This window comes from Thermobia domestica, chromosome 13 (genome assembly GCF_964235325.1).
Source record: "Thermobia domestica chromosome 13, izTheDome1.hap1.1, whole genome shotgun sequence".
NCBI lineage: Eukaryota > Metazoa > Arthropoda > Insecta > Zygentoma > Lepismatidae > Thermobia > Thermobia domestica.
This window is the reverse complement of record NC_137466.1, coordinates 125,495,005-125,518,034: the sequence shown is the minus strand read 5'-3', so window position 1 is coordinate 125,518,034 and position 23,030 is coordinate 125,495,005. Positions and strand designations below refer to the sequence as shown.

General features: G+C 35.1%; 1 protein-coding gene across 4 annotated transcripts in view; it reads right to left on the bottom strand.

The window, feature by feature from the left end:
• LOC145668485 (putative peptidoglycan muropeptide transporter SLC46) overlaps positions 1-23,030 on the bottom strand; it is a 62,291-nt gene that overhangs the window by 27,900 nt on the left and 11,361 nt on the right. For all 4 annotated transcript variants that reach the window (XM_081736419.1, XM_081736420.1, XM_081736418.1 and 1 more), the window contains exons 2-3: positions 11,231-12,243; positions 1,188-1,289 (exon numbers count right to left, since the gene is read on the bottom strand). In XM_081736419.1, coding sequence (XP_081592545.1) covers positions 1,188-1,289; positions 11,231-12,167 — 1,039 coding nt within the window. In that variant the 5' untranslated portion in view covers positions 12,168-12,243. The remainder of the gene's footprint in view (positions 1-1,187; positions 1,290-11,230; positions 12,244-23,030) is intronic.

Genomic DNA, 23,030 nt, shown 5'->3' with positions numbered 1-23,030 from the left:
AATACTGTAATTACTAGTTACATTAAACAAAAATAATTGTTAAAACACACATTTTTTCATTTATTCTGACAATAATATACTGTATTTTATTATATACAAACATCTATTCACGCATTCACCAATAAGAAAAAATCCGATTATGAATTGGCAACAATATAAGTAAATAAGAAAAAAAAAAAAAAAAAACAATGCTGAGCTATCAGTTTACTGCAAAACTGTTCCTTTGTATGAACTGTTTAATTGTATGAACATGTATCAACAAAACTAAAAATTAGTTTAAATTATAACTAGTTGTGATGTGTGGAAAATGGCTATTTATATACACCTAAAAATAATGATTTGTGTTTATAACCTAGCTAGCTGGGAACATCAAACCTGCTAAGTCGTTATACGTTAATACGTACATTAACTTATATGGATTTCCAACAAATACAAAATGTAACGAAAAAAAAAAAAAAAAAAAAGGAACATTCACAGCAGACGATTATCCATAATACCTATCTTCAAGTGACATGGAAGTGAATGGTATAAATTATTATCGTTATCATAAAAACTAATTGGGACGGGCGTGGTAAAATTTCTCAGCCGTGGTTCCTACAGGATTAGGATTTAGATTTCTGGGCTTTCGGCATCTATGGCCATGTTAGCCCGTAACACGTACGAGGGAGGACGTCCCTAGGCGATCGCACTGCCCGGGAAATTGGAGAGGAACAAAGGAATGGGGAAGGGAGAAAGCGCCCTGAGACTCTTATGTTAGGTGCCATGCCAGTATTTGCCCAGGAAAAACCGCATTCAGGATGGCTGGCCTGATAAAGCTGTTACACCTTTCCGACGAATTGTTCCACTGGGGACTGAGCCCGGGATCGCTCACACCAAAGAAGAGAGTGTTAGTGACTACGCTACGCGGGCCACTGTGGTTTCTATAGTTTATTCCACAAGTTAAATTAATATACTCTATCATAATATTATAAGCAACCTACGATATTTCCTAAGAAGTTACATTTATGGTTTGCGTGACCGTAAAATTTTAAGGAAAGCAAGAATTAAATTGATGATAACTGAGATTTTTTTTTTTTTTTTTTTAATACGAAAAATGTAATATTATAAATTATCACATACTATATTAGAGAGTTGATCGTCATAACAGGTCAAGTAGATAGATGAATGATAAATAAATAAAGACTTACCAAGTAAGACAATTCCATTTTTGACAGTGAGGAAACTCATATACTCTTGTGACTTCCAATGAAAAGACGATGAACTGTATAGATAGAGAACAGCCCACTCGCCTGCCAAGTAAAGAAAAGAATATTTGCAAGTAAGAAAGATAAGGAAACCCTGCGAAAATCATTTACAGTTTAACAAAATCATCTACAGGGATTAATAATTTCGATTCCAAGTCAACGAAAAATTATGTAATATTAATCATCTGTTGTTTCTAGTGCTTTTATAGTACGATAGAAGTTATACCTCCTTCTCTTCGTTCTCAAATGCACTTCGACGTGATCAAGTTTCAAGAAATAAAAATTAATTTAGGTATACAAAAAGGTTCTGCGAAAGAGTAAAGTTTAACATGAAAATATTAACTTGTCATAGCACTGAGGCATATTATGGATCGCACGGTAGTAAAACTCAGCGAAACGTGAACCAAGAATTCATCCAGTACCTGGATAACTCAGTCGAGGGTTTGAAACACGAACCAAAAGTAATCTGATGATGCAATCCCATAGTTAGCATTTCCGACGAAGTCAGATAATGGTGTCACGTATGACATTAGCAAAATGTGGTTTTGCATTGACTTGAGAAGCAAAATTACACTTCTGCGATTTATAAGCACTGGCTCCAAGGGTTTCAGATTTTCACGCACACACTCCAACTGCTGTGAGTGCATAGTTGCATTGATCGTTTGAGCAGGGGGAAGCAGTTCGCGATGCACAATATCCCAAGCAGATCCTCAAACACAAGTATGTAATTTTCTGTTGATGCAGTGATGGAATTCGTTGCTAGGAAGTGAGTTCATGTGGAACTAACCAATGATAAAGGCGCCAGGAAATATCGTACAGAACTTATTTCTCATCGCATGTCAGCATTCTGTATAGAAACGGATCCTTCGCTAACAAAACAATGACGAAATATAGCATCTGACACGTCGTATCTTTCTGAGCCGTAATTAATACATGCTGGACCCATGTACCACAAGCTGCAGGAAGTGCTGGCAAATAGTTTCTGCACTAAAATTAAATGCTTCAAGCAATTCCTCACATGTTATCAGCCTCAATAGCCACCTAGAACACGTCGCTGTCTATAGTTTATGGACTTCCAACGCGTGGTGAATCTTGAATAACATGTAATAAATATAAAACTAGAAATCTGAATATTATACAAATTGTTCCCTTTTCCCTTAAGATTTGGAATATACGAAAACGCTGAAACACGTATTTTTAATGAACACACTGTGTACCGCAGAAAATATACACAACTTAAACAAATCCTCATATTGGGTACTTTCTGACTAAAGAAAGAGATATTTGAAAATTTCAGAAGTTTCCTCTTTTTTTTTTTTTAAAGGAGCGTTCTCGAAAACGCTGAAACACGTATTCCTAAGCATGTAGTTGGAATGCTGAAACATGTAGTTATATGTAGTTATTGACCAAATTTTACACCTCCACCTTGATCGGACCCGATTGGGCATTTTCTGAATAAAGAAAGGGCAATTTGAATATTAAGGAAATTATACCATCTCCATTCTCAGAAGTGAACTTTTCAGAATAACTGAAACACTTATGTCATTATTTTTAATTAAGAGTTTATTTACCAAATTTCATACCTGTAGCTTAAACGTATCCTTACATTTAGTACTTCCACAAAAAAACAAAATAAAGGGAAATTTGGATATAGAAATGTCCCCACAGGAGCGGACTATTTTTGAGATGCTAAAATGTATTCCATTACTTCTATCTCACAGCTTATATGTTAAATTTCACACCTCCAACTAACGTAAATTTTTATATTTGACACTTTCTGAATAAAGAAAAATAAATTTGAATTTTAAAGTAATTCCCTTTACCCCGTCGGAGAGGAATTTTCGAACATGATGAAACACGTCTTTCTTAAATTTTTAATGAAGAGTTTATACACCGAGTTTCACCTTTAGGGATTTGTGAGATATTCAATTCTTGGCAGTTTTTTTTTTTTTTTTTTTTTTTTTAATCTGCCAAACTTGAGAGGTAGTGAGATACTTTTTTTTTTTTCGTATATATCCTCCATCAGAACACTCAGTTTATTAAAAGTAAATTATAAATAGTCCACTTAAGAATAGTGATTTAAAAAATTAAGTCCGGGTGGTTCAGTCGTTTCCACAATGATACATGCAACTTCAATTTGACTGTGAAGAAACAAGTTATACAAACTACCCCTTCCCCTCTTAAACGCGGAATTTTCAAAAAAGCTGGGGTAAGTATTGACTTATTTTTAATGTATTTACACACCGAGTTCAATCATACGATTGAAGGGATCCGGTAATATTGTATTTTTGGCATTAATTTTGAAACCCTTCTTCCCATTAGAATATGGATTTTCCTAAGAGGCATGATAAAAATCTAGTCCAAGTCAAGTACTAACTATATTCAAAATTCATTTCAAACGTACCGTCGGAAATCTAAATGTCATTTATATACATTTAAAAAAATAATAAAACCTCCTTAAAAATGGAATTTCAGAAACGCTGGGGCACGTGTCTGCTTGTTCTTAAGGTTATATACCGAATTTCACTCCCTAGAATGAAAAGATCGCGAGTTACTCAATGCGAGTTATACAACTGTTTTGGCATACATTAAAATCCTTCTCTCTCTTAGGAGAGTATTTTAACACTTTCACTACGGGACTTTTAATCTGGAGAGTTCCCCAGAAAACGGGCGTTTTTTATGCTACTTCTGATTTTAGCTAAAAATCAAGTATCAACGATAGAAGCATAATCCATTTTTTATTATAATATTTTGTTTTTATAGTATTTACTATGCACAGCTCAATCTCTTCGCGTTTCATTAAATGGCAGAAAAATAATACTAAAATTTATATGTTTTTGTGCTTCGTCGCGAAGTTCTTCAAAATCTGTATCTTCAGTCAGATTCAGACCCGGAGTCTTGGCACAGAAAGCTTCGTATTTCGTCTTCGTCGAGCACTTCCATTTTTACTGACTCGAGTTTGTATATAACGCACGCAGTTCTATACGTGATAAGAATGAGGAGGAGAAACAAAAATACAAGACGATAATATAACACGTACATACAACTCAATTCAGTTGGTTGTTTTCATTATGTTATTACGCAGCTACTGTCTAGTGTTTCCAACTACCAATTTTTTCTATTGATCGTTAGACCTTCGTCGATCATCTGGTACATACGGTTGACAGATGGCTCTTGCCAGAACATTTAAATTTTAAAGGACAACTTGTGTCAAGGCGTTCATGACAATCGTCGCGCCAGTGTTATTACCCTCTGTCAATACATTATTGACAGCCGTATTGAAAGTGTTAATAAGCTGAGATGACAAAAACAGTCCAAAGTAGATACTAACTATCCTCAAAACTTTAGTTCTTGTTCAGCCCTTTTATCATTATAAGGTAACAGACAACGTTTTTATAATATTAATAAGATACTAACTGAAATCCTCGTTCTTTGCACGGAAAGAATAAGTTTATTGAATATATTTGAACCCACTTATCCCTTAGAATTTGCATTTCAATGAAAGTATAACGATAAAAGAACATAAGATACTCTACTTTTCGCATGTATTTTAAAAACTCCTATCCCCCTTAGGGTATGCTCTTTAATCAAAGTAGCGTGGTAGAAGCCTAGCTTGAAGTAGGTATTAAGTAAGTTGCAAAGATCATTTCAAGTGGTTCGGCGTTTTTTCGTAATGCGATCACAATCAAAAGACAATCAACTTCACTGTAGAGAAAAATATAAAACACTCCTGCAATTTGATGATAAAAGTCCGTAAATCTTTTGAAATTTTAGTAAACACTGGGACACGTATCTATGTGCCTCTAATGAAAAGTTTATATCGCGTTTCATCTTCTTACCTGGATTTATTCGTGATATAGGCCTACTCTATTTTTTTTTGCGTAAAATTTGAACAATTCCCAATCCCCTCAAGATATGACCTTCAATAAAGGTAACATGACAAAAACTTATCTCGAGGCATGTACTAACTACAAGCTTTCCAATGCTAATCAAAAAATATAGGAAATCACAACGAAAAAATTTAGGAGGTTTCGTGAAACTGTGAAAAAGGAACATTTCAATTATCCAATAGGTAGAAATAAAAAAAAAAACATGGAAATTACACGAACTGCTATATGAACTTACATTCTACTCCAAATAAAACTAAATGGATAATTATCTCGTTGCAAAATTTTATACGAGTTTCTTAGTGTTTTCGTACGTAGCTCACCAATACTAAGCAACTATAAGGAAAGTGTAAAAAAGAATCTGCAACAGAAAATCAGTGTTTGTAAGTAACGTCTCCAAAATGTGAATAATTTAATCATTTGCAAGAACAGAAAACGCAAAAATGACAATGGAATACTGAAAACGCTACGGGGAAGACGCAGAAATACCGTTGCACCCTTCCTGGAACGAAAAAAAAAAAAAAAAAAAAAAAAAAAATCTAAAATGTAAACATTCTGCAGCTGGTTCTTCTACGGCAAGATTTGACTATGTATAACATATTCTACAATTATTTGCCTACAGTTAGTGCAAAAAGTATTGATACACCTAAATAAATTACTTATAATTCTTTAAAATCACTACTCCATAGAATGTGATGAAACTAAATACTTTTTGCGTCAACTGTATATTGTTTGGTGTAATTATCTTTAGACAATAAGCAGGAAAGGACGAAACACAGAAGAGTCTCCATTCAATCACCCTACTGTAGAGACAAAAGGCCCTCCAACCATCCACACCTTATTTCCTTATGCTATTTTCACAAGTGGAAGTAGCAATGCCACAAAAGTATAGTAGGTTTCGTTAAAATGTAGGAAATATAGGAACATCGGAAAGACTGTAACTATGTTCCAAACTTCCTATGTTAAACTGTTAAGTGTTTTTCCGAGATGTGATCACAAACAGCACAACATGTCGTTTCAATATGGTGAAAAATATCGGAAATATCCCTCTTATTCCCTTTAAACGGAAATTTTGTAAAACACTGGGATACGTGTCCACTTATTTTTAATGACCAGTTTATATTCCGAGCTTCACCTTGCTAATTCGACTGGATCGTATGATACTCTATTTTTCTATATAAATTTTGAATCTTCCCTAACCCTTTTACGATTAGCCCTTTAATCAAAATGGCGTGATAAAAACCTACATCAAGGCAGGTACTAAATTGTTTCAAAATTAATTTCAGACAGTTTAACCATTTTTTCATGATGGGATCGCACACAACAGACAACGTCACTTTGAATGTGACTTAAAATATAGCAAATTTCTGCAACAAGGATTTTCAAAAACGCTGGACACGTGTTCGCTTATTTGTAATGAGCAGTTTGTGAGACAAGTTTCATCTTCCTAGCTTGACGGGTTCGTGAGATACTCAATTACTTGAAACTTTTGACCCCCATGCCCCCTCAAGGATATGCATTATAACCAAAATGATATAATAAAAAAAATGAAGATAGGTTATTAACTATATATATTCAAAACTCCATTTCAAACAGTTCAGTTATTGTTCCACTTTTCGATTACAAACAATACACTTTCAAGTACAGGTATTAACTAGCGTCCATCCTGTGTAGTACCTCGGATAATATTTTTCATCTCTTCCTCTCACTGCATTCCATTTTTCTTCGTCTTCGAAACGCAAATGAATAATACAAACACGTCAAAAACATATTTAAGCCTTCATCTTCCATAAGGATATGCAAATCCAACAAAATTTTGTCTTATTTGTAGCCTAGGGTCCTACGAGAAGATTTATACAAAATTGCAAGATTCTATGCAAAACAGTCACTGAGACATGGCTAACGCCACAACCCTATTCAAGCCGCCTTCCCCTTAGACTATGCAATTCCCAACACCTAGCCTTATTTGCAGCTTAAGGTACAAGGATAATATTTATAGAAAATCTCAAGATTTTATGTCTAATAGCGTCGGAGATCTGGTGAACAAAACAAACCAACTAACTAACTAACTAAGCCTTTCATTCCACTAGGATATGTAATTTCCAAAACTTCGCTTTATATGCGACTTAGGGTGCAAGAATACAAGGTTCTGCGTCTAATAGTTTCGAAGATCTAGCGAACGAAAAAAAAAAAAAAAAACTTTCCCTCCCTTAGAATATGTATTTTGCAAAATCTTTCTTATCTATAGCTTAGAGTGTAAGTGGAACTTTTTCACAAAATTTCAAGGTTCTTCGCCATATAATTTAGATCTCGCGAACGCCTTCGTCCCTCTTATGAAATGTAATTCAACATTTCTAGAAAAATTTAAGGCTCTACGTCTAATAGTTTTGGAGATCTAGCAAACGGCAAAAGCTTATTCAAATCTCTTTTCATTCCCCATTAGAATGCGTATTTTCGCAAAATCTCGTGTAGTTTCTGAGATCCGTTGAGCGGATCAGTGAGTTAATCAGTGTATTTACTTTTATTTTACATACATACAGATTATATATATATATATATATATATATATATATATATATATATATATATATATATATATATATATAGATAGATAGATAGATAGATAGAGAGAGAGAGAGATAGAGAGAGAGAGAGAGATGGCTTATTACAGAAAACAAGTATATTAAATTTCAATAGAATTTTCCTTTTAAGAAATAGTTTAAAAGTTTTAAAGCGTTCGTTATTTTCTACTGAATGAATGTTTTCTCAATTCAATCAACCAACCATAATGTAAAAAGAAAGTTGCAACTAATTTTTAACTATGACGTGAAATTTCTACAATATTATTAGAGTTTAACGAAAAAGAAAGTCTAAACATAAGACATACCGGTAAACAATCGATGCATCTTTTGGAGCTGAAAACAATGATATGCGTGAATATAAAAGCATGAACAAAAACCAGCTAATTTTTAAACATAAAATTGATGATGTACTAGAATCCAATCGCTTATTGGGGTAAAACTCGTACTGAAGTACACCCTCACTACGCTCTTCACTACGATATTAGCAACACGATAGGACATAAGTATGGTAAATGAAATATAGCCTAAAATTACGATTAACTCTTAAATTTCAATTTGTTTAACCTAAATATTGTTCACATATAAGGCACATACCACTCCACAAATCACATCGAGCTTAACAAGATAATATCCGGGAGGGAACATTCTTCTAGGTAATTTTCGACAAAATCGAGCTTTTCTGAGGCTAAAAATATGTTGTTCGTCTCCATTTTGAGCTGACAGCTTTTCTTTTACTGGGGGAAATTATTTATTTATTATTTTATACAGGATGTTTCAAAACAACACCGACAACGTTTGGAAGGTGATTCCTAACACCAAGATAAGACAAAAAGTATAGACAAACTTGGGTTCACAAATGCTTACTTTCGGAGTTAAAGGTTGCCGAAAACATGAAAAAATGAAGGTCCATAGCTCCAAAACTGTGGAACGCACCGTAGTCGGGTTAAGACCACTTAGGAACTAGTATGTGCCCTATCCAAATATCCAAGTTTCAGAATCATGTGGTACTCCCACAACATTTTTTAAAGAGGTGGTTGGTGAGTACTTCAAATTATATGCCCGTAGCTAAACTGCCTCTATAAAAATTATTACGTGAGAACATTAGGATTCTGAAACATATATTTTCTGATAGAGCACATATTAGTTCCTAAGTGAAGTCTTGACCCGACTACGATAAGTTCCATAGTTTTGGAGCTATGGACCTTGAAAGCTCATTTTTTCATATTTTCGGCAGGAAGCATTTGTGAACCCATGTTGGTCTAAACTTTTTGTCGTATCTTGGCATCAGGAATCACCTCCCAAACGTTGTAGGTATTGTTTTGAAACACCCTGTATATAGTAAAAACACTATATTGAGTGCTCTAAAAACACATAAGGACCACAAAGCACTATTCTACGGATCAAAATAAAGCAAAATTTATATATAATTGTATACTTTTAGGATGTTCGTCTGAAGACCCGAATTTCACTATGTGGCAACGTCGCGTGGTAGATAATGGAGTATACAGTGGATCTACCAATCCATCAAAATAGTTACAGCGATTCTTTCCAGATGGCACATAAAGTTGATAGATCTTGATACTAGCGCCACTTATTACCGCCGGTACAAAACTGTAAGTACAATTCACTTGCTAACATAATACCAATTGCTTACTAAGTTATGCCAAATAGTCCTTTAAAAAATACCCATATTCTAGCTAAATCAATGTAATTTCATTATTTTGCAATGAATATAATTCGCAAATAAAAAAGTCTAAGAAAGGGAAAGATTCAGACCAAATGATTTGTCAAATTCAAATAATAATGACAAAAGTAAATAAATTCTGCACAGATGTTTTATATTTCCTTACCGCAATCCAATATTTCAGTAAGATCTCAAAATATACACATAAATTTTAATACTTCTTTAAAAATGCAAAATTAATATAGATATTTGAAATGAGTACGCTGTGTACATTGATTTTACAAATACATCGTGATAGAAAAAATAAAAAGTAAAATTACAAAGGAATTTGAACCAGTTAAAGTGAAATCAAGTTTACAAAATAAGTATCAAATAAACTCGATTTAGCACGCTCGACTATCAAGTCGACTGTAAAAATCGATCTTGTTATAGTGTATTCCAGGTAATCCCTTAAAAATCAGTCTTGTTATAGTGTATTCCAGATAATCCGTACAATTGCCTTCAACTTTTTTTCTTCTTACTGTCTTCAGTAAACGAAATATTATTATTTCAGTCAGTAAATATTTTCAGAGGGCAACTTGAATATATTTTTGTAGTAATAGAATACTTGGCATTCCAAACTTTGAAGTGATGGAATGTTTCTCAGTACAGTTGATATCGTCCAGAATTTGGAAAAGTAAAGGAATATATTGTTGTTATTTAGATACCGTTAACTTACGTTTAAAATATAATTTGCATACATTACGAGATCATGCATTAGAAGAACAAGTGACATTTATTATTGCGTATTTTTTTTTTTTTTTTTTGGAAGAATAACTTGCAATCTGTATATTTAAGTGTAGCAAACTGATACCAAATTTTCAATATGTATTTATTTAGCTTCCAGAATAACAGGAAAGAATTGTTGTTGTATAATCACTACTTAAGTAGCACGATGTGCAGTTTTAGAGCTGTCGACTATTTTGAGACATTATTTTATTTCATTTTCTTTGTTTAAAATAATACATAATACATTCTAGTGTTATTATCTTGGCGCATTTCCAAATAATTGCGTACAGATTAATAATATACTAGTAAACTGATATGTCTTAAAAAGATTATTGATGCGAAAAACATGCACCAACCGCTACAAGATTATCACTACAAGCAATATCTAAGGGATCCAAAATATGTACTCACTGTTTGTTAGTCCAAATCTCAAGACAAATTTTACTTTACGTGATAATTTTTGGAACTGAGAAAGGGTTATGGCATGTATTCGAAATGATTTCAGTTTCTTTCAGTTCTACAATGCGAATGTTGAAGTGGTTCCTTAATATCAACTATTTCCTCATTGTTGTTAATAGTTCCAGCGTAAATTAGTTTCGAGACATTTTAGTACTTCAGCGTTGTACGGAACGAGGCTGATAATGTTTACTTGCTTATTAATCGCAAAGAGACTGATAAGTTTACATTATATATATATATAAATCATAAATTTTGACTACATTTACATATTTAAACGAAAGTAATTCTAAACCAAAATAATACTTTCAAATATATACTGTTATTTTATAATCCTTTTATCACTTTTTGAACAATGCCTATTGACTCAAAAGCTCTTAAAACTTAAGGGACAGAAAGAAGAAAGACAATATTCGAATATAAGCCATATCCTTAAAATTCGACGGAGAAAAAGTCAATTAGAACTGCATCTTAATTTTTTACAGTTGCCATGTGGATAGAAGGTGCGGCTTACTTCTGGGACAATGCGTTTTATTTTATTTATTTATTTATTTATTTATTTTCCAATTAGAAATCAAAAGAAAAAAACTGTAAATTTTCATTACTTACCAGCAACTTGTCCTTTTTGTAGAAAGCACACGATCAACGCCAGTATCAAATGTTTCCTATTATTGCCTTTCCTCTTCTTGAATACAGCACAAATAGAATCTAGAATATGACGCAGATTCCACTGCTGCGAGCACGATAATTCATCCCCGACTTCACCGACTTTCTCTTTCACTTTCATCACAATATAGAGAAACGAAAGGCCATAGAGAACGGAAGCTAGAGTAAAAATTCCTGGAAGTTTTAAAAATCTAAAGATAAAAATGCCTCCAAGTGCAGAGATCACAAAGGAACCTACACGACCAGCAGTTGTAGCATAACCAATGCGGTATGTTCTCGCACGGACACTGCTAATATCGGCAATATAAGAATACAAAGAGAGATTCATAACTAAAAATGATCCTGTTACAGATAATGGTACGAAAAATGACACGGCAGCTACTTCAGCGGGTAGATCAACAACTACACTGTTAATGAGCAAACAAACCCCCTGAAGAGTAAAACCAAATAAGGACAGTAAAATACAGCGCTTACGTCCATATTTATCACTGTAGGAACCTGCAAACAACACTAAAATGATTGGTAAAATTTGTTCTGCGATAGATGACCATCCAACAGTTCTGGCAGTATATTTGTGTACTTCATCATTAGCAAGCTTTGTTGCATTTGTAACGTTTTTGCGTCTTAAAGCGTCACAAGTCTCTTCATCATAGCTGAGATTCACACTGCATGCTTTCAGCAATAATAAATCTTGGTAACTTTGGTAGATTAGAACTGCTGCAATAGCTTTGAGAAAGAAAACCGGTTCCACACTTATGTTTGAAAGGACATCTTTGATTTTATGAGACAGTTTGTTTTTCTTAGTATCACGTTCTTTTACTTCCACTGGAATAAATGGTTCTTCACATTTAGGTTTCTCTTGCTCAAAATTTGTATACATGGTGAGATCGATGAAGATAGCTATGCAGTCAATTCTGGTTTAAGAGGACTGAGTTCACATTAAGGATTAGCTTTTCCTGAAAAATACATAAAAATACTATTAAAATATATTCTGTACTTGTTTTATGTTCATATTAAATGCTTCAGTTTACTAACAACTGTTCAAAATAATATGTATTTATACACACACACACAAAGTGATCACAAAGTTTCGTTACCTCCTATGTATTTCATAGATGTTAATGAATTGTTGTTACTTATTGTTGCAGGTGCATCTAAATCATGGCTGATGAGTTCACTTATACTATGGAGGACCAGATCGTAATGAGCACGTGGGCTCACGAACGACCCCACATAGGAAAATCAATGTGAAATATTTAGTATGACTTCACTGTAAGGTTTCAGAAACCTTCATCTCCAAAACCAACAATTTTACGGTGGGAGAAAATGTTCTTTGCAACCGGTTGCATAAAAGATAAATGCCCCGCTCAGGGCGACCACAAACAAGCTGCAGCGTCTGTTGAACGTTCGCCAAAATAAAGTCCATTCGTAAGCGGTCACAGGAATTGGGTGTTCTATACTCGACGTCAATAAAACATATGAAGAAGGATTTGCTGTTAGAGGCATTTAAACCTTCGTTTGTAAACGAATTGAGTGATAGTGACGTGCAAAGATGTCAGCAGACTTATGGGCGAATGCTCGATATCTTTACAACTCTCCCTTCAAGGACAAAATTTTTTTCTCGGACAAGTGTGCAATCGCACTGCAAAAGTCACAAACGTTTATTTCTGGAGTAACAAAAAAACAACATTTTTAATGAAGAACTTGAAGGATGCTGTTCGACGTGCATTTACTGCCATCACGCTGGCACTGTTGTGGAGAATTTCACATCGTACATGGAGGGAATCATACTCTGTTATGAAAACGATGATGTACACACAAACACTCTGGAATAAATAGTAAAGAATATTCACACTACCGCAAAGTTGTCCTCTGCCATGATCCCACATTAATACAATGCAACCATGTATGAATATGTTGACACACATATATATCTATACGAGGTCTGTTTTTCAAATAAGGTCTGATTGTCAATAGAAACAAAACTGGTAAAGATAGTGCCATACATTCTTGGTTATTTCCTTTGTACACAATTAAGCTATTTTTCTACATAGTTACCATGTGTTTAAACATTTATCATAGTGTTCGAAGAAGTTTTGTATGCCCGTGTTGTAGATCTCACTCGCCTGTGACCGAAGCTAATCTTTAAATGTTACTTTCACTGCACCTATTTGCTATGTTTGTTGCTTCTGTCGAAATGCGCATGCGCGGTGTTCCCTAGCATGCCTTGGGCATGAGACAATAGCACCAGTTGCAGTCATAGCGTCAATGTATGGTTTAGTGTGGGCAGTTGAAATGTTTCATCAAAGTGAGCATCCCACCAAGTGTGAAATAAGGTCTGTGATTTGATTTTTAACAACAAGGAACGTTTCATCAGTGAAAATTCATTGTCAGATGAGGTGTACGGCCCGAATGCAATGACAGGGTGTCTACTAAAATTCCAAAATGAAATTTCATGATTTTCTTTCCTAAACCATAACATTTAATAACATTCTCATGAGCGAATTTGGGTGTGAATTGGGCCGAATTTTCATGCATGAGATAGAGGCGTGTTTTGCTTACGATTTGGTAGCGTCTAAAGCCGATCATAGACATATTTTGTGGTGAATTTTGACGTTTTATAGAACAAAATTTTCCAGTCTATACTTATATTTGTACAGATAAAAAAAAAATCGTGACCTAAAAGCTAAATTTCTTGACTTTCATGATTGTTTTCTGATTTCGTGACTTTTTCATGACTTTAGTGACTCGTAACCGATAGAAATCCTGAATGAGTGAGAGCAAGGTACGTAAATGGGTGCAATCATTCAAGGACGGGCGAGACAACGTTTATGATGAACCGCGATCGGCCGACCTTCTGTAATCACAGACGAGTATGTGAGTGCAATTGACACAAAAATCCATGAAAACCAGTGATTCACGATCTCCCAGCTGTCACTGAAATTTCTACACGTCTTACGGTCGGTGCTGTACACAATCTTCCTGAAATGTTGAAGTTGCGAAAACTGTGCGCGCGATAGGTTCTCAGACTGCTTACTGAGGAACACAAAAAGACGAGACCGGCTTGTGATTTGATCCTTTTCACCTGATACAATGAGGAAAGAGATAAACTGTTGGACTACACTGTCACAGAGTACGAAACATGGGGTTCCCAAATGACTCTACAATCGAAGCGGCTATCACTGGAATGGCGACGTATGACATCTCCAGTCAAAGTGAAAGCCAAGTAAACAATGTCTACACGCAAGATTATGGCTATCTTAATCGCCATGGTCTCCTGCTAGTCAAATTTATGCCACAATGATCAACCATCAGTTCAGCTACGTACACGTACTACGTGACCTTAGAAAAAGCTTCGACGTGCTATATAGAATAAGCGGCGTGGCCTACTATCATCTGTGTTTTGTCGCTGCATAAAAATGCACGCCCTCATTCTGTTGCCCAAACTAATAGCTAATCAGATGTGAAGAGCGATTATTACCTATTCCCCTACCTGAAGCAGTTCCTCGCCGGTCAGCGGTTTGACACCGATGAAGAAGTGAAAACAACGGTTGAAGATTAGCTTCGGTCACAGACGGACGTGAGCAAACAAAAAATTGTCGAACGTTATGATAAATGTTTAAACAAACACGGTAATTATATATATATAGCTTAATATGTACAGAGGAAATAACCAAAAATGTATGTCACTATATTTACTAGTTTTGTTTCTACTGACAAATTGGACCTTACTTAAAAAGTAGCCTCATATATTAGGGTGTACCGAAAAAAAAATTTTTTTTTCTTCTTCGAAATGTTAAGGTGGGTAGTGCGGAAAATTGGCCATTTGTGACCAAAAAGGACGCCTGATTTGTTTTAGATTTTTGGAGGTCGTTTAAGTGGCGTGCATCTATCTTGAACTTTTGATAGTGATTTGGGTATGCAACACGCACAAGAACTTCACAAAAATGTCATTATTTGGCTATTTTATACATTTTTTCTACATTATGGTCATTTATTGCTTTGTTTATGATAAATTTATGCCTTACGAGTGGTATTCCGCTGTTTACTTATGCTTTTGGTCAAAAATTATGAATTTTAGACTAAAAATATCAAAAATTATGAATTTTTGGCTAAAAATATCTTTTTTCCTATTGATTTTTTCCAATTAGCTATGACTTTGAGTTTTATTCGAAAGTTTTCCGATATAAAAGACTAAATAAAAGATTTGGCTTTCTAATTGCTAACAGTTCCTCAATTACTGTCCAGCGCTTCGCTTATTTTTATAGCTTATTATGCCTTGTATAACCCAGAGGAGGTGGATGGACTGCAAGTTCCACCCACCCCAAATTATACTGGCAAACATAATTTTACCATGAGGCAGGCCAAGATTTTCTTCTAGTTTTCTCCTTGGACTTTATAGTCACTTTTTCTTCGAAATGTCAGCATATGTCCTCTAGATTCCAATTTCGCTTTGATGTAGCCATTACGTGTGCTGATGCTGATAAAGGAAAAAGCAGCCTCTGCAATGATTTTCACAAGTCGTTCCACTCCTTGGGTGCGGCAGAGAAAGTCTTAAATTTCCGTTTTTATTTATTTAATTTTTGTGGATGTTTTTGTTTTTAATACAGTCATCTACTTGTTTATTTGTAATATTATTGGTCAATAGAGGTTTGTTAAAGGAGCATGAAGCCAAATCATTGATATAGTACTGTTCTGCATTAAAACTGATGGTTGGTAAAACAAAAGTGCGAAATTTTTTCTCTTCTTTTAATTATCTTGCTTTCTTAATAACTTGCCAACCAAGATTTTCTATGACTGAGTTTTGGTCGATTATTAAAGCCAGCAGGAGATTTTCAGGATGGGCGAACAATGAATTTTGTTAAATGACTCTATCAATCAGATCTCTCAAATCGTGTGGGAGAAATTGGGACACGTGGATCGTATTCCAGGAGTGTCGTGCTCCATGAATTATCGATGGTTTCTTCATGATCCAAATCGCCACCGGTACGTACATCTTGTTTCGCTTTTAAGATATATCGGGTGTTCTAAAACTGGTGCCCACGGACTATAGAGCATTATTCTACACACACACACATACACACATATATATACCTTTCGAGTCTCGTCTGGAGACACAAATTGCACTATGTGGCAACGTCGCAAATAAAGAACCCTAGATCAGATCCACCAATCTATCAAATAGTTATATTTTCTGACAGTTGATTCTTTACAGATGATAGCTAAAGTCGATATTGATTGACACTAGCATCAGTTATTAATGTAGCAATTGATTCAACTGCTTGTTGTATTCGTAATGCTAATGGCTCCAAGTTAATCTGCGACATTGACACATTGTGAAATTTTGAAAGAGACCCCGGACGGCGTACCATCATATAACATTTTCGCTTTATTTTAGTGGTCCGTGGGCCATTTTTAGAACACCTGATATATATAAGTATTTAAAGTAACTATCTCATTACGAAATATCAATATTGTTTCACGTTTTACTCAAGTATAGGTTAAAACCTGCGCAGAACCGCCATGATGCATCGTTGCCAAACTTGTACGTATTCTGTTGCAGACATAGTTGATAGGGAACCTTCTTGTTGGTAGCGTTTCCAATCGAGAAATGAACTTAGCTGTGAACTGTTGTGAGGGTAGAAAAATAAATCCAAGTAGTGAAAGACTGCCCTATTGGTATGTACTTAACCATATTACAGATATTTCATAATTAGTTTGAACAACATACAGAATGCAACTGCGTGTTTTGAACTCAGCTCATCAGCTGTAATATACTGCAATGTATGTGTTATGAAATGTGCATTTCGACCGTCTTATCCTCTAAGTTATTCCTTTAAATTTATAATAATATCACTTTTATATTACAGTAACTATGTAAAGTCCTTCTTGCTTTTCACACTTCCAAATTATATTACGCCTAAGTATCGAAAATCATATAGAACAACTATGACTGTCTATGTTTCTCAACAGGTATCAGAGGAATGAAATTTTTCAGTTTAGTGTTCCGGTTTTATTCCACTTACGCTAAGGGAGACGAGTTGATTTTGAGTTTAACGCCCCTTTCAGCAGCGACGCTATATGAGACGGGACCTACTGATTAACGTGGAATCCGAACCACATGAGCTCCCGCCGGGAATCAAACCCGGGTCTCCCACGCCAAAAGCGCGTACGCTAACCGCTTAGCCACGAAGGAGCTCCTAAGGGAGACGAAGGATTAAGGCTTGAATGGTGATGAAAGAATTAGTGAAATGAGATTGTGAAACCAGTTTATTCTTATCAACACCCCTATTCCAAAAGCTTCCAGTCTTTTATTTAATCGATTTTACGTAGTGTTGTCCCATCAGTACAATACTCTGCATGAGGTATTTTATGAGTCTTTTTCTCAACTCTTTATTTAAAACAAAATTTTCTTCCTCTAAATACTTCTTTCGTCATTTATTTCACGTTCGCACTTATTTTCATCAGTAAGGGATCGAATTCTGGCTCAGAATATTTCTGGGTGAATCTTACAAACAATTAGATGTGTCATTCAGAACCTATCATTAAAGCTTGAAATAACTGGGAAATTATAGAAGTGTAGAAACGATTCTTCTTTAGATAATCTACCGACTGAATAGAAAGCTGGGTTCTTGAATCTCTAAATGTTGAGTAACTGAAGACTTTTGAGGCATTTTTATTCTATTTACCATATGCACTTTGTTATCAATTCTGTAGTCAGTCTCCAGTAATATGTTGTCTAATGAACTGGTTTATTGAAAACCGAACAAGCGCCTAAAATAACGACGTCAGGATTTTGAGCGGACATTTCCCTCTGAAACTGAACTACATGTGAGATCAAAAGATAACCGTTCTGCGTTCTATTCTGTTATAAAAGGAAAAACAATGCTATAACGTTTTCTTTCATAAATTGCTATCCAACTGCACCGCATTTTGCTATGAAATGTTCATCACCATCATATTTCTATTTGCAAACTGCGATGTAATACCGCTTTGCGCAGCGAACTGATAAAATTATTTAATATGAATATAAATTTAAATTGTCAATAACAAAATCATGAAATGCAAGTCTAACCAATTTCGTAAACCAACAATTTCATTTATTATTACTTTATTTTACTGTTTTACATAGGCATGAAACAATACGAATTTGAAAGTCTTACAGAGCCACTTCCCTCATTAGTTTTATCTTTCTCCACAAAATTCTTTGTATTTCCAGCCTTAGAATACTATCTCACATCCCTGCATCCCAACATGACATCCACCTAGACATTTCATAGCTACTTTCTTCATTCTTAATTTTTTTTTTCCTTTTTCCCCCAATTCCTCTCTTCCCTATCTGACGAAGTAGTCAGCGAAAGAGCTAAAAATATACCTTTTTAGTGTGTGTGATTATGTTTCTACTACTTTCTTCGTTTTCAGTTCCGCTTCGAGATTCCTTCGTTCCGGTAAGAGAGATCAAATTGCTGTAAGCGGGATTATGACCGTTATGTCTATTAAAAATTATCAACGTGATATGTATCTAAACAGTTTTTCGAAATAAAGCCATTTGAAAAAAAAAAAAAAAATACTTCAATTCCTTATAAGTTTGTTTCTATTTGTTCGAAATTCATTACATCACGATAATAGTATTCGACACTAAGGTGCTTCGTAGGTGCTATCCCGTCCATCTCACTTGCTTTGTAACTGTTGTAGAGGTCTGAAAAATCTGGATGTTTGTGATACTGTAACGTCCTTAGTTTGTAACACTGAGTAATACATGTGATGTAAATCTCATGTAATTATATGACGAAGTTTTTTGAAACAAAAAATAAATACATAAATAAATAAATAAAATTTTATGTGTGTTGGCAACACAATAAATCTGATGTTATTGTAGATTATCACAAAGGGCATAAGCTCGATGTTCGCTTCGTACAAAATTTCAGAACGGTTTTTAAGGAATAATAAAAACAATAAACGATGCAAGTTGCGTTTAAAAAAAAAATGTATACGTCCAGTCTTCTACTTCGCTGATTTTTTTTTTTTTTTAATTTTTTATTCGCATTAGCAATCGCCGATACTCTTGTAGAGCCTAACTACAACATTTACCTGTCCCAGAACACACATCCCATTACACAATGTACATGGTTGCACTTTACCTGCAAGTATTGAGATAAATATTTATACTGCCCTCCTATCTGTGAACCACCCTTGGTCTCAACCGCCTATAATACCTACCTCACTATACTCAGAAAACTTGAATTACTATTTCTATTTATCATTAATTTAAATTTTTCAATTTCATTTTATATGTATCACGTTCTAAAATTCGCGCTCATGCTCAGTGCGCAGTGATGTTAGAGATAGAAAGAAGACAAAACGTAAGGGGACATTGTTTAGGTGGTACGGAGTGATAAAGACATGATGAGGTGACGACACTATACGGCACATGGTAAGTATGTAACAGAAAACCATCATCTTTGCTCGGCGTTACGTAGACAAAACGTGCGTAATTGGCAACCAAGTGATCTGTGTTCCAAATCCACCACTAGGAACACCTCTTATTTCAGTACAACACGTTTATTTCATGCTGAATGCGAATGGCAACAATGAAACGAAATACGAATAATGTGCAGAAAGAGGAACAGCATATTTATGGACAATGTAAATGTCTGAACGTGCTCCACTCTTGATGTAAAGTGTATATTCTGAGAAACAAAGTACACCGTTTACGAAATGACCACCATTTAAATGCAAGTTCTTGCATAGTTAGTTAAAACGTATATTGAAGTCACAAACGGCTGAAGATGAAAAGATGAAACACGAAATGAGATATGGAAATGCCATAGGATGCATTAAATGGATAGAGCTGTTAGTCCTATAGGGCTTTTATCATGAGGCACTAGGGATTAGGGAATAGAGTTTTGGGCTTTCGGAATCTATGGCCATGATAACCCGTCACACATATGAGAGATGACGTCCCTTGGTGATCACATTGCCTGGGGAATTGGAGAGGAAGAAAGGAATGGGGAAGGAAAGAAGCGACAGCTGGGACATTCATGTTAGATACTATCCCGGCATTTGCCTGGTACGAATGAAGAAAATCCAGGAAAACCTCACTCACCAGGGAACTGTACGAATGGGGCACTCGAGTTGCCCGACGAGGTGCATCACATGTGAAAGAGGATGTAAAAAGATGTCCATATGCAAAATTGTAGCGGCTGAGGGCAACATGGACGAGCGTGAGAGGCGGAAGAAGTGGGGCCTACAGTGGCACTTAATAACACAGAAATATGCAGAATCACACGTTTCGCTCCCGAATGGTGAAAGAAATGCATGTCAAATGTATGAGAAGTGGAACATGAGAAGAGGTGCTATATTGTGAGGGATATGGACATCATGGGCGCCATCTTGAAAGTAGCCATCTTGAATTTAAATTCAAAATATTAAATGAAAAGTGGGGCATGTGGTATATCAATTAAGACTGAAATTTTACCACAAATGCATTGGTGTGAATAATTTTATAGTTTCTTTATTGTAAGTTGAGAAATACGAACATGCAACAACGTCTGGAGGGGATATATATGGACATAGGCAACATAACCAATGATTCATTTGAGTCCTGTTAAGGTACAAGTCAATTGTCCAGCAAAGAATACATGACAAAAAGATATACTGTACGCGTATGACAGTGATCGTGTGGAAAACCATATTATCTAAACCATTCGCAAAATGAAGTCACTGGATGCACCTCTATAAGAAGAATACAGCATTATAATATCAGTCACTTATTACGACATTCTTTGTGTTGTCCAGTGGTCAAACCCCTACGTGCAAAAATTCCATCATTGTAGGCTTGTAATGCAACAAGCAATACATACGAATCAGAAACGGTCGTTAACCTCAACCTAATTACCTTTGGATTTTTTATTCTTAAGGTTTATTTAATGGGAATGTGACATTTGTTTACCCATCTCTGTGCTCTTTCTTACCTGTTCGTTTTTTTCTAATTCACAAGATAGTTACAATAGCAGTTTTCACACCAATGAATTTCTGGTAAAATTTCAGTCTGAATTGATATACCACACGCCCCACTTTTCATTTAATATTTTGAATTCAAATTCAAGATGGCTACTTTCAAGATGGCGCCCTTGATGTCCATATCCCCCACAATATAGCACCTCTTCTTATGTTCCACTTCCTATACAATTGGCATGCATTTCTTTCACCATTCGAGAGCGAAACGTGTGATTCTGCATATTTCTGTGTTATAAGTCCCACTGTAGGCCCCACTTCTTCCGCCTCTCACGCTCGTCCATGTTGCCCTCAGCCGCTACAATTTTGCATATGGACATCTTTTTACATCCTCTTTCACATGTGATGCACCTCGTCGGGCAACTCGAGTGCCCCATTCGTACAGTTCCCTGGTCAGGAGGTTGACCTGAAAAAGCTGTTACGCCTTCTCGACGAAGTGTCGCGGTCGGGAGTCAACATCGTTATAAGGCACTGAAATTCACCAGAAAATGTTAAATATAAAAGTATGTTATTTAATATACTATGTTTGAAAAATTATGAGAAAAAACAACTGCGTAGGAAATTTTTCGTGTGGGGGACCATTTACGTAATGATCACCATTTAAATGAGAGTTCTCGTACAGTTAGACAAAATGTCCAGTGCTCATAAATCACAGACGACTGAAGATAAGATGATGAAACAACAAGTGAGATGGAGTATCTCATAGGGCGTATTAAATGGAACGTGCTGTTTGTCTCACAGAGCATTGAGAGTCAGTCAAAAATTTCAAATGGGAAGATATGTGATCTGCTACATTATGTAAATAATAATAATAAAAAACTTTAGAATGATCACTTTTGTCGTAAGGCACCGTTTACGAAATGGTTATCACTTAAATGTGAAGTCTTTGCAGTCAGATAATACGTCTAGTGCTTATAAATAGTAGTAAACGGCTGAAGGTAAAAATATAAAACAAGCCTTGAGATAGGGAAATGTCACAGGACACATATGAAGCGTGATGTTTGTCCTACAGAGCCTGTATCATGGTACACACACTCCCACGTAATTCGAAAATTTCAAATGGGAAGGCATGTGATTATCATTAAGAAGACCATGAGAAAAAGAACTTTTATAGTATATTTTTATTATGCATATATATATTCGAGTAGGGCACAGTTTACGAAATAACTACTATTCAAATGGGAGCTCTTGCACAATAGCTGTTAATACAACGGTAAAGGGGAAAGACTGCACAACCAAAACATATATCATAACATTCAGACAATACCGTACAAGTTTTTAGGGTAAAGTTGATTTTTGCGAAATGAAATACAAGTCGCGTAATACGACGTATGGTAAAGCGTATAATGTAGTAAAACATGATTTTAGAAGAAAAATAATAGAACTCGTAATACTCGAAAAGTATCTGGCTTTCCCTAAGTGTTAATAATCTCAACCGTTGAATCTCTCGGGTATTCGTAAACTGTGTCCCACAGGAACAACTGTTACTAAGAAACATTATTGGAATTATCATGATTTTTTCAATCCGTTATCCTTTCAAGATGTAACAGATCACTTGCTTTCCTCTTTGAAATTTTTGAGTGACCCCCAGCACCCCATAACAGGGGGCTCTGTGGGCAAACAGTCTGCTCCATTCAATGCGCCCTATGATATTTCTCTATCTCACTTTATGTTTCATTTGTTTATCTTCAGCTGTTTTATGGATTGTTAAGTACTGGACGTTTTT